At 44.3% G+C, this 13,468-nt stretch overlaps 1 protein-coding gene across 1 annotated transcript; it reads right to left on the bottom strand.

Moving 5' to 3' along the window:
- Positions 1-2,399: 2,399 nt before the first annotated feature.
- Positions 2,400-10,723, bottom strand: UBE2B (ubiquitin conjugating enzyme E2 B). Its single transcript, XM_026045883.1, has 6 exons — positions 10,649-10,723; positions 7,264-7,344; positions 6,504-6,529; positions 5,373-5,462; positions 3,789-3,877; positions 2,400-3,023 (listed from the first exon to the last, which is right to left on the bottom strand). The coding sequence occupies exons 1-6, from the start codon at positions 10,690-10,692 to the stop codon at positions 2,895-2,897; spliced, it is 459 nt and encodes a 152-aa protein (XP_025901668.1). The 5' UTR covers positions 10,693-10,723; the 3' UTR covers positions 2,400-2,894.
- Between the last annotated feature and the right edge of the window lie 2,745 nt (positions 10,724-13,468).

Raw genomic sequence — 13,468 nt, forward strand, 5'->3', positions numbered from 1 at the left:
GCTGCGATTCCTGYGCTCCTCACGGCCTCGGCGGACCCAATCCGGGCATTATCCGCCCCAAACGCCAGGGATCCACATGGGACCCCCATTCATCCTGTCCATGAGGAGCCATTGGGCCCAGGTTTATCCGGATGAGGGATGCTCAGGGAAGCAGGATCTGGAGAAAGCAGCATTAGCACTGCGATGTCCAGGACTGAGGTTGGTGCTCAAGTTATTTCCTGGAGGCAAAAATGATCCCGCATCCGAGGCTCGGGCTGGCTTTGTGCCCATGGAGCTGCCGCGAGCACTTCCATGGTGTGGGAGCCACCACCGCTCCCGCTGCYGCTTTGTCCCACGGGAGAGACATTCCCGGCCCTGCCAGATGGGGAATTTCTGGGGAAATGGAATATAACGTGGAAGGTAACGCAGACACAGGGATTCCCACGGGGAAAAGGGCTCCCTACCAAGCGGCTCGCRGCCCCCACACGCGGCTGCTCTCGCAGCGGGCGCTGCCCAAGAGCACCGCGTCTCTGGGTGAGGAACGAGCAGCTTAGCCGGGCGGCGGGCGCTGCCCAGGGCGGGCAGGGGCAGCCGCAGGGCTGCGCACCGGCGCTCCCCGCCCCTTCTCCTCCGTCTCCCTCTCCCGGGGGCTCCGGCTCCGCTGCCCGCCCCAGGGAGCGGCCTCGCTCCCGGCCCGAGGCCTCAGCGCGGGCGAGGCCGCGCGCAGCGCGCATGCGCACCCCCCCCCGAGTCCTCCGGAGCAGACGAGACTGCGCGGTGGAGCGGAGAGGTGAGCGGCGGCGCCCTTCCGGGCGGCGCGCGGCCCGCTTCCGGCGGCGGCGCCGTGCCGGGAGCGCGTCTGCTTCCAGCGGGCGGCCCCCCTCAGGAAACCCCACCTCAGGAAAAGCCCCTTTTCCCTACACACAAAGCCAGGAGAGCACTGAAAGCTCCGGTGCGACATCCTGGCACCGTGAAGGCCTACGTCCTGCAGCCCCTGCCTCGTGTGTTAGGCACCATACACGAGCTGGAGGGTTCTCCCTCACACACGAGGGAAACGTTCAGCTCTGTCCACAGCCACCAGCAGCAGGGTACTTCTCATTAAGGCTTTAAATACTTAAGTACCAGCTGCAGGCCCCAAATAGTGTCTGCAGGAGCCGCTCTTGGCATTCAGACGTGTGTGCACTGCTGTGCTGCGAGTGCCTACCTGGCAACACCTCCTGCGAGCTTCATTTAATGAGGGGCAAGGGCKACATGGCCCAGCTGTAAACGAAACAAAATTCACGTTAACACAGGCGTCAGAGTGAAAGAAAACTCCTGGAATTTAAGCCGCATCTTAAAAAGTTGCTGTTTGTCAGAAATGCATTTCTAACAAAACCCACCCTGGTTATACCAATTTATACGTGGTCACACTACTTCTCTGGACTACAGTTTTACTGTAATTTCTTCTCAGTTAAAAAGTCAATTAGATCCTTCAGTGTTCCTGTCAATAACCACAAGTAGACCATTCATTAAGTCCTCAGAAAATTGACTTTTCCACTTGGTGAAGGTATTTTTGCATAGTACTAATTGTAAAACCCTTGCAAACTAGTTTGCTAAAAATTCTCATCTACAGTGTGATAGTTTTGTTGCAACAGCTACTACTACAGATTTTAAGCCTAAAATCTGTACATGCTGCTTTGTGTTTACTATGGATGCAAAGCTGTTTGGAGCCAASACCAGAGGATTACAGTTTTGTTGCTGGGAGAGAAAGGGCCTAGTTTTTTGGGGTTTTTTGGGGGGTTTGGTTTTCCCCTATATTCATCCAGCCTGGCTTTCCACATAGAGCAACAAGTGGGCAAACCAACATTTACAAGAACAAAACCAAACTTCTTTAAAACCAACAGCTCCAAGAACAGCCCTAAAGCTCCGAGACATTGACAGGAACCTTGACTACCTGTGTGACACAGGCAAAGCCCAAAGAATAACTCCATTTCAACCTGCAAGCAGTTTTTTCTTCTGTTGATTAATTTGTTCCCTACCCCAAGGGGAGACTGAAGGGAGACCTCTTTAATTATTAGAAAAATATTCAAAACCATATTACAGTATCAGGACAAATTTAGATGACAACATATTACAACTTAGTAAAATACAATCTCCCTGAAAAATAAAAGTTATAAGAATACATTATTTCAAGTCTGGTGATCCGCACCCCATTTGCAACTATGCCACGGGTTTATAGGGGGATTTTTTAGCATAACAKTTACATCTGTTTCCCCACTTATAAGGCGGCAGCCACCAATACTTCTCTTCCTCATACAACTGAGGACACACAATCAAGTTAAGCTCTGGTGCAGATGCAGGGAAATCCAGTGAAGACTCTTACACCATAAGATTAACTTTTCCATTTGTAAAGTGCACAGTATAATTAGCATTTATCAAAAGGAAAAACAGACTAAAAATGAATCCTTTGAAAGAGATACAGAGTGAGAGAAGAATGTCTTGCACTGAGGTTATGTATTTAACAGTTTTACATGAAATATTTATATATAAAAACTTTAAGTGCTTTTCTCCAATTTAAAAATCTAAAGAATTCAAAAATAAGGCATTCAGTATTTGAAAAAGTACAGATTTACAAAATGTGTATATTCTTGTCATGAAAACTCCACACCAACATTATACACTTGAAAAAAAAAAATACAAACAGGATATATTACAAATTTATGTAGCAATAACTTAGTTCATACCATGCAATAAAAAGTACGTTAATCAAGATACACAAGCTTTTAAGTTCTCTAAACTGGAGGGCTTAATTTTGTTTGCAAATGAGTTTTTACGCAAATTCTTAGAACTGTGGCACTTGAAATTTCTGGTAGCCTTTCTATTGAGAGTTAAATTGTACATAATGATTATGAGGATGAGGAGGAAAAAAGCAGCTGTTACGAATCATTCCAACTTTGTTCAACAATAGCCGAAACTCTTTTCTCATATTCCCGTTTGTTCTCCTGATAAAGTTGTGCTGCCTGACTGTTTGCTGGACTGTTTGGGTTAGGTTCATCAAGCAGAGACTGTAAAGAGTAAAAAACAAAAAGTGAGACACAAATCCAAAAAACACAGCTTCCGCACTAATTAAATTACTGAACCTCAAATACCCATTGCTTAAGCACAAACATTTGAGTACATTTCCTTAAATCTTTCACAGAACTAAGAGATGTGTGGCCAGTGTCAGGGGGCAGTATGATTGATTGTTTGGCAGTTACACTAATATTGTCATTCACAAGTATGAGATGCTCGATATGCCACCTATAAAACTGTGCTACAGAAAAATAAAACCTGTGCCATAAGGGAAAAAAAAGAATATCAGAAAGGTGGTTTTTTTTTTTTTTTTTTTTTTTTTTTTTTTTTTTCTCCTCTTAATTCAGGTAAAACTGTTTTCAGCAATATTGCCTGACTCCTTGAGGATTTCCTTGACCAAGCCTTCAGGGAAAAATTACAATGTTTCAAACATTATTTCAGGCATATATATATGTATATATATGTATATATATGTATGTATATATGTATCTCTGATGCCATATTATTGATTTTAGAGAGGAATATAAATCAAAAACTGCCTGTCAACACAAGTTCTCTAATGGCAATTTTGCATCTCAAAAACAGTATTTCACAGTTCAACACAAAAGTCTTCAAATGAACTAAAGAGCTACCTTTTGGTTCACAATTATTTAGAACTCTTTGCTATAGATAACTGCGAGCTGTATCACCGAGCTCTGTGTAATCTGTGATAGAGACTAATCGCACCATATTCCATTTGCTAAATAAATTCAAGTTACCTGAATTGAAGTTAAAATAGATGACACGTCATATGTTGGGCTCCAGCGATTCTGAAGGATATCTAAGCATATGCTACCATCTGCATAAACTGTAAAGACAGCATAGGTATCACTTAAAAGCTATCTGATATATTTTACATTTTTTCATTAAAGACTACTCAAAGTAAGAGTTACTATTCCAATTCAGTCTGGGTTTAAATTAATACTTTATGAAAAGAGACAGCAGTCACTGAAAATATTTAGTTGCATCAGACAATCTTATGTAGTTTGACACCTCATATACATTATTAGAAGTAACAAAGCACTTCAGGTAGAAAGGAGGATGGCACCAGCTCAGGAGCTGACTGATCTAGACTCAGTTTCTTTCTCCTTGGTTTAACTGGCTCAATTTCACAAACGTATTTAATGCCTCCGAGGGAGCAGCGAGACATTTACTGCAGGAACAGAATGCACAACAGCAGCTAAGGATCTCGCTGGCTCTCCACGCTGAATGGGCACAGCTCCGTGTCTTGTTTTCACACACCCGACACTCAGCAAGATGAATAGGAGTGTCACTGAGGCAGGCAGTGGAAAAAGCTGAAAAGCGTCCCTAAAATCCTACGTCTTTCCAAATACCCAGCAATAGTCTTTGCATAAAAACCTACACAAAATTGGGATTCTCAGCTCMAACTCCCACAGCCTGGTGTTCTAGCTTGTTCCTGCCAGTAACAATAATTGCACCTCCCCTCACTGCACACAGAGGCATGTTGGCCTGTATATTTTATGACAAATGAATAGTTCAACTGCATCTAAAAGGTCAGAAGAGTCACAGAATTGAAGTCTAGGTCAGTCGCTGCTTAATGAGGGCTCAAATCTGTACCTTGCAAGAAAATCCTCAGGCACCAAGCTATGCTTCCATGGGTTTGTGCTTCAGCCCTCAAATTGACTCTATACTCCTATACAACAGAGGGTCTTGGAAAAGCAAAAGGCAACAATTATAGTTTTCTATCAAGAATTAGCACTTCAGATGTTTTATCCAGGGGAATATCCAGTAGGAATCAAAGCTTTCTCTCTTAGAGGGCTACTTCCTAGTCAAGTTGGAGGCCACATCTCTGTGCCTGCCCTCAGCTACGGCCACACATTCTCACCCTCTTCTCTGGTGGGCTARTGGGTACATTGAGCCAAGAGAGACCACTGATGTGCTTGGAGACTCAGCAGTCACAAAAGAAAACAAGATTTAGCTCAATCAGTTCCCCACTGCAGTGCATGATGCGTCTGCACAAACATAAGTGCTGCCATGTGGGTGAGGGCGGTAACCTGCAGTCAGAGCTGTCCTCTTCAGCTGAGCGCAGCTGCTGCTGGAACTGCTCAAGGTACCACAGACTTGGCTATTGAAGCTACACATCGGGCAGAAGATGGATAACTTTCTCAATAGCATCATATTTCTTAAATTTTCATCAAACAGCTAATGTCTTGGACATCTACTTAGGAAGTGGCAAGGGAGAAAAGGGAGAGCTGTTACACATTCTGCAGCTTCACAGGACATAGGGCCCTATCACAGTATCTGTTAGGTATTATGGCTCAATAAAAATGAAAAATACTCACCATTTGGATGAAACATTTTTGATAAAAACCTAACAGTTGGAGGTTTATTTGGATATTCTTCTGAAAACTCTATTACTAGTTTAAAAGTACCTGTGCAAACAAACATAAACACAATCAGATAACTAAYAGCGATAAAAACCCCCTTAGGAACATACTACATAAGTTCATAGGAACATACTACATAAATACACGTGCTCCACAATCAATATTTTTTCCTACCAATACATAAACGTACAATATTACATCTGGCTTCTTTCCATATATTTCAAGTGGTAACAGAACTGCTGCTTGAAATAAAAGCAGCAGCATCTAGGTAAAAGTTTGGAGACTCAGTGAATACAGAGAAAGAGTAGCTAGAGCCAACATCAGTTACCCCACTGCCTCCCTGCTTCTTCAGGGGACCAGTGTGTCAGTTCCAGAGACTTCTGTGGCTTTACAGCATTTCATTAAGAAGGTGTCAGTAACTAAAAACTGAACTTTTCTAACCAACAGTCTCAGTCTTTGCAGCTCATGGCTGATCACTGAAAACCTTTATTACAGATCAGTGAATAATTTAACTCCTCCATACCAAGAGACAAATGCATCTCCTGCAGATTACCACAGTGCTATTATAATCACGAAAGTCATTATTCCTCATATGCCCACGGGAGGATCATTACACATATTAACTTTCATGTTTATCCACCTATTTGGTATCCTTTCCTTCCTTACAGAGTTCTATATTCAGAACAATTCATGCTTTTGCACCTGCTCATAGTAAGAAAAACACACTCCAAAGATGAAAACAGAAAAAAAACCCATACTATTTTATTAAAATTAACTGTAGGAGTTACAAAAACATGAGGTTGCTCAAGACAAACTTCCTCCACTAAGAGCGCTAGTGTTCTGTGTATAAACAAATCTAAATATAATCCTTGCTTCATAGYTTTGTAACTAACCATCAGCCACATTGACAAGAGAATGTTTAGGTCAAAATATTGCATTTTCATAGTCAACAAGACCATACTCATTTACTGCTTCTGCTTATTTTGTTTATTCCAACTTTATAATACCCCCYACCCCCAAGCAAAACAGTGTTTACACTGGCAACGTTTGCGAAAGTGACAGAAGAAATAAAAGTTAGCTGCTTACCATCTTCAAAAGGGGTTCCTTCTGGCCTGAAAGGTTTTAAAAAATTCCAGTTAAAAAAATTACCAATAGCTACTTCTAAGCACGCATGGGAAAAATAATTCCTCCTCCCCTCCCTCTTCCTCAAGACAGAAACAAAGATTCAGAAAACTATACAGATGTAATCTCTGGGAGTTTGGTCACATTTAATAAAGTTTTCCATAGATACCTTTCATTCAAGAAATCTACCTTATTATCATGCTAAGCAATGAGTGTATGATACATTGCTTGATTACAATTGGTAGGAAAACTACTAGCAAGCCTACTTCAGTTTTAAAAAAGGAAAGCACTAAGATAGTTCCTGTTCCATAGGATACACAATATTCCTAGACAGAACTCGCATCTAGTTCTATTGGGAATCAATCCAATCACAGCTGATACATTTGCACTTAACAGCCAAGGACAAGTAGTTCTTATCTCCTTTTAAAAGCAACATTGCTTTTTCAAAATCCAACACAATCCATCTCATTTACTACGCCAGATACAATTTTGAACAAGAGAGATATAAACTTTAATTTGTCTCCTAAATAGTCTGTGTTACTCTTAAAAAGATTATTACTCTTAAAGATTAAAAAGATTATGACACAATTAGTCATTTTTGACAATTTCTTGATCCTACATACAGAAAACAGAGGAAATGCTGTAATGCATGTATATACACACATATATCATTGTATTTACCCCTTCAATATAGGCCTTTATAGTGAGGAAAAAAGACTCTTACCCAAATATAACTGCATTCCATTGCATTATATTATTCTCAGACGGAGCACCACTGACACCCACAGGAGGGTCTTCTTGCAACCTAAGAATAATAAAGAGAGAATGACAAGCTTTATATAAATGAAATGCCTACTCTAGAGGTAAGATACAGAGTTTGTAAATCTTCTAATTCCAAATTAGAGAATACATGTTAGTGTTACATGCAGATTAATAATACTACAGAAGACAAAATCCTACAGGATAGACACCGAGCTTTCCCCTAAGCATTACTCGGAAGGCCCAACACGTTAGATAAGTGCACAAGGGGCAAGAATAATTTAAAGCACCACATACACTGGGACTGAGTAGAAAGCTATGAAAGAACAGAAAGAGCCTTTCCTGATGGTTGCTGCAATGAATACATAAACAGGTCCCAATCACAAACCAAAGCATTAGCTTTTGGTAACAAAAAAAGAAAAAAAAGTCAGTAGTCATACTAATAGGACATGTTTATTGAAACTAAGCGCATGGATCTTGCCCTGCATTTTCAATCTCACACATGAGATACAGCTGAACTAATTATAAACCCATTCTGGCTGGCCAACTAACTGCTTTGAAAGGAAGAGGGAGCAAGGGAAAAACCTCTGTACTGCTCCCTGTTACCAGTTCAACAAATGTAAATATTTATCTCTAATCATGGAAGTGTTTTATATTGTTTTTAGTCTCTTAATCCTATGACTAGTTACAAATGCATTACTTACTGAAAAAAATCACAAACTTGGGCCAAGCAGGAATATATATCATAACTTAAGGAAAGGACCCAAATACTCTCATTCTGGCCAACCTTTGGCCTACCAGTGTTGCTACTTAAAGATTTCAGAGAGTCCTGGGTCAGAGTGTAAAGCAGCAAGCCCCAGTTACACGGCAAGATTCTGCAGCATCACTCCCCTTCAGTGACAGCTCCTATCAGTCTCATGTATTCAGCCTTGCAATTATGAAAGAATAAAGAAAATGAAGCAACTGCCCTTGATTCAAAAGCAATTCTCAAGTATTAAGATGAGGTCTAACCACATAACAGGATGCTGTTATGGGCCAGTTTTCACTGAGAGGTCTGCAGACCAAGGGACAAATTCCAACAAAATGTGTGTGTAAATGTAGATTTATTCAGAGCTGACACTGGTCTCCAGTCCTAAGTTATGTCCTGTATGGCTTTTTTTTTTTTTTTCCTTTTAAGGGTATTTCCCAAGTCTATGATACAAAAGGAGCTAAAATTGCACACGTACATGGGTAGTGAGCAATGATGCTGCCCTACAACAACAGGGCAGACGCAGGGTTCTCTCTATTTGCAGTTCGGAGCCCCTCTGAACTCTGTGTTTACATCTCTGTTCTCTGAGCACACGCATTTCAGACAGCTTAATATCAACAACATCAACTGCCTGCTATTTTGGTCCGCAAGAGCAGGAATGTGACTTCTCCCCACGCAATAGCCAGACTGCAAGCCAGTAATAATGGCTACATATTCAGCCTAATAACACACTGAAAGATGGTTTTGGTTCTTAGATCACTTACAAAGCTCCCCTACACCTCACTGTCAGAGCGTGCAAAAAATGGGCAGGGAAAGAAACTAGACTGGTCAGAAACAGAGCCTGGAAATACTTAAGAAAAAGGCATCATGTCCTTTTCCAAGAGCAAGAACAAACAAAGTCAGCTTATTTTTGTTGCTTTAATAATAATAAAAAAGGAAGGAGGAAAAAAAAAATCTGTTGAACTGTTCTTTCTTCATCACTGCTGACAATTGCRGGAGTTTAGAGGGAGTTTAGTTAAAGAGGGAGTTTATATTTAACAAACCCAATCAGATTTCATAGCACACAGTCTGCTTCTTTCAGAATGAGGCAAGATTAACATAAGGCTCAACAAAAATATAACTTGAGAGTAGGAGGGAGAAAATTAGAAAAAAAATGATATGAAAATGTTACATAAATTTTGATGCATGRAAGTTCTTATAAATGTGTAAATGAACTGGAAATTGTTCCACGCTTCATTGTATTTATTTGATTATACTTTTCTGGGTATTTCAAGTCTTCTCAAATTTCAAAGTTATCAAATCACTTCTAAGATAATCCCTTTCTACTATTGACTACCAAAAAAAAAAAAAAAAAAAAAAAAAACCATGGAAAACATGTCTGTCTGCAATCCTGAAAAATCACTCTGTCCTTCACCCTGAATGAAGGGCTACTTGGCTTGAGGTTACACAAATGACAAGGGGAAAAAAAAAAAGTGAATAACTCATTTTAGTTCAAGCCGAATTCAAGTGACCTTCCACTCACAGAACACTGAAATAAAACGYAACAACGAGGTAGGGGCCACTCCTACACTCCTAAAAATCTTTGACTGGGTAACAACTTGGTAGATCAAAGAAAACAAACAAAAAAGAAAACAAAACRAAAAATTACACTTCTGATATTGTGGCTTTATATGGAGTCGCATAAAACAACTACATGCAATATGCATGTGTCAATGTTTACAGATATATTTTCAGGTTCTGGTATAACATAGCTTTGCTAAAAAAAGACAGTATGGAAGCTGACTCACCTCCAGCAACTTATGAGATTGCAGATCAAGGAAATCATAAAACACACCATGAAGCTCGCAAAAAAAAGAAAAAAAAATCCACTTCCCCCTCCCCACCACATTCTCCATTATGAGTATATTTACATGCCAGACTRGAAGTAAATTATTCTAGAGCCTGTGGCTCAGCCATTAGCATTTAAAAGCAGCGAAGAAGTAAAGGTGAGTCGCGCTGTTTGTACATGTTAGATTCCTCGCTATTAAGGAGCATGCAAGAACACTGTTTTTTTTTGTTTGCGGTGCTGTTGCTGACCCACGGCCGGGGCTCGGCGGCCTCCCGGGGGTCACACGTCCCGGGGGTCACACGTCCCGGGGGTCCACAGCCCACGGGGGCTCACGCGAGGCCCGGCCGCCCCCCGCAGCGCTGCGGGCCGGCACCCCAAGGGCCCCACAGGCCGCCTGAGGGAAAGCGGGGGGCGCAGGGGAAGGTCGGGCCCCAGCGAGACGCCAACGGGAAACGGGGCCACATAAATGAGGGGAAAAGGGGTCTCTGGAAGAAACCCCGTGTCCGAGCGCGGCCTGGGGGCTCGGCGGGAAGGAGACCCCCGTACCGCTGCGGCCGGGCGCGGAACTCGGGGCGGCCCTTGCTTTGCGGCGTCGCCCGAACCTCCATCCCCGGCAGCGGAGCGGGAAGCGGCTGCCAACAACAACCAGCGCGAGCGGAGGAGCCCGCGCAGCGGGGACGGGGCTGCTCCCCGCTCCGCCGCACGTAACGGCCGGCCCAGGCCCAGGCCGGACCCCCCTTCCCCACGCCGCCCGGCAGCCCCGCGTCCCTTCACCTCTTGAAGTCGCGCATGAGCCTGCGGCGCGCCGGGGTGGACATGGCAAGCGGAGCGCGGAGGAGCCGCCTCCCCGCTGCACAAACAAGCCGCAATGGCGTCGCCTCCGCGGGGCGGGGCGGGGCGGGGCGCCGCACGCGCGGGCAGCGCCGGCGGGGGGGCGGGGCGGGGCGGTCCATCCCTCCCCCGCGGAGGGGGGAGCAGCGATGGCGCCGCCCCCGGCACGTACCACGTGCCGCCGCGGGGGGAGCCGCGGGCACACGCGCCTCGGCGCTCGGGGCGAGGTTGTCGCGGGTGAGAGCGCGGCTCGGCTTCGTAACCTGGTTGCTACCGCCTAAGTGGAGCCCCAGGATGTGAATGGGCACAGAAAGGGTGAGGGGGCAATGGTGAACCTGTCTGAGGCTGCTGGAAGGGCTCGCTTGCTTGGCGTAGGAAAACAAGCACAGGCACAAATCCCTTCTATAAATACATCCGAGAGGCTGAGGAGACGGGAGCTAATTTAAACTAAATGACAATACTGGCAGAAGAACAAATGGGCATCAGGTTGCTCAAGAATCATTTTAGGGAGATACTTCTGCTCCCATTACTTGCTTTCCAAAACAGACTGGTGGAGAACCAGGAAATTGTGCTGATTCCTTGCACTTTTTTTTAATCCACATAACTCCAGCAGACTAGAGCAGACCTCTTTGAAACCACGACCTTATTCTTATTCGGAGCCTTGGAAGGCGGCCTCGGAACCCAGATTTGTGTGGTGACATGTGCCTCCGCACTTTGCTTTCGGGAGTATTTAGGGAGATGATCAACATCACGAGACTCATAATGAAGTGACAGAAATAAATCCCGTCTTCATCCTTTTGCCCGTTTCCTCGCCTGCGGCTCTCCATGTGCTCGCAGTGCTGACCTTTGGTTTCGGGTGGCACACAAGCTGCTCGCTGCTCTTCACTCGACAGCAGCTTTCAGAACCTCATGGGCACTGGCTGAGCACAGCACTGGGCTCAACTGGTGCTGCCCGTGGTTAAGGCTGAGCTTTTAACCTGCAAAAACTTAAGCCCTGAACGTGTCTTAACCTGTTGTACCATCTCAGTGAGAACACTAAGATGCTAAAAAGTGAGGCAAAGGATTCACAAACCAGAGGCCTGATTTTACATAGAGTGAGCAATTTGGAAGAGGGTCAGTAATGAGAAACTCCTCTTGGGCAGGTTCGTTCTTCATTTCCCTCTCATCAGAACGGTGTTATTCCCTGCATTCCCTGCAGCCTCCTTTCCCAGATTGCCCTCCTTCGCCCATTACACACACCCCATGCCAGTYGCCCATCTTCAGGCAGTTTATATTTAGCATAAGGGAGATGGCAGACTACAAAACAGGAGCAAGCTTGGGCCTGTGTAACCCATCAGCACAGGTTTAACAGCATCATTATTTCGCTTTTACCATGCTCTCCGCCACAGCTGTGCAGACAGGGCACTAAGAGCATCCCCTGCCCCAAGGGCAGCTCGCTCCCCTTTGAAGCCTGAGCCACCCCACACATATCCACACCTCCACTCCAGGGCAACATTCACTCCCTGCACAGAAAAACCCTTACAGGACAAGGTGAGATGTTAGTCCCCAAATCCTAACATGTCTTATTGACTGTAGGAATCAATCTGGCCCTTGCCAAGTCCCTATCCTTCTTTAAACAGACATAGGTGCCAGGTCAGATGGGCAAAGYGGGACACGGAGACGTGTCCAAGCAGCAGAGGGCACTGACGAGCTGCCCAGCTCCACAGCACCAAAGCAGAAAGGCCAGACAAATTACACAAAACAGGACGGTCTCATGTTTATTAGCATTATCTAATTATCCTTTATAAACCAAGAAGCTTGGAAAATAACAGGGAAACAAAACTACTTACCTTTACATTCGTCAAGACAGTCCAGCTTCCTAGCAACTTTTTTTCCTCCCCTTCCAGGTCACTCTCTCCGATGCTGCAGTGGCCCTCTGGGAAGATTTATTATTAACATTGGCCAAATCCGAGAACCTAAAATTAGAGAAATGAACAAGCCAAGCTGTGCATTAGAATCTGCTTCTGTTCCCGTTCCTTGCCCTGGCAGCTCAGCAGCCTCCTGCAGAGGTGCCAAACAGTCCTCAGGAGAGATTATTCCTGTTCCAAAGCTTTCACCAACAAGGATAACCCAGCAGAGCCCATGGCAAAACTCTTGCTCACCCTACCCCATTGCAGGAGGAGGTGGTATCAAAAATAGACACCAGAAAAGAAAGGTGAGTGGCTTATTTGGTCCACAAAGCAGCAGAAACAATTGCCATCCTCTGAACCCCTGTAACCTACTGACTGAAGGGGGGTTCTGCATCACATCCCAATTACCAGCCTTGCCTTTTAGGGTCTCTGAACCTTGGTTTGCCTGGTGCTGATACTGTAATCCTAATTCATTATTCAAGTTTTCAGGAAAAAAATACAAGATTCAGGATAAATCTTTGTGCAGCCCTACTTACTGCATCCTCCTATTCTGGCAGTAAACTGTTGATAATTCTTCTTCAAACATAATACAATTAGATATGCCCCCTCTTAAGAAGAGATGTATTTAAGTAATAATATAAAGAAAAAAAACCCCAGCATTTCCCTCAAAACATACCACCTAGAGCAGGAAGCATGGTCAAAACTACAGAAAGCAGCAGATTCCACACCTGCCTCCCCTGAGCCAGCCATGTGGCCACGATGACTATTTAATACTTGCTCATGGTGACACTGCTCCAGGTTGCTCCCTCTGCTTGGCGCAGCGCCCCCCTCACTGCAGTGCTTTTCACAGAGAAGAAAAAAAGGAAGAAAAAAA

Source organism: Nothoprocta perdicaria, unplaced genomic scaffold (assembly GCF_003342845.1).
Source record: "Nothoprocta perdicaria isolate Ctin4 unplaced genomic scaffold, notPer1 scaffold_107, whole genome shotgun sequence".
Lineage (NCBI taxonomy): Eukaryota > Metazoa > Chordata > Aves > Tinamiformes > Tinamidae > Nothoprocta > Nothoprocta perdicaria.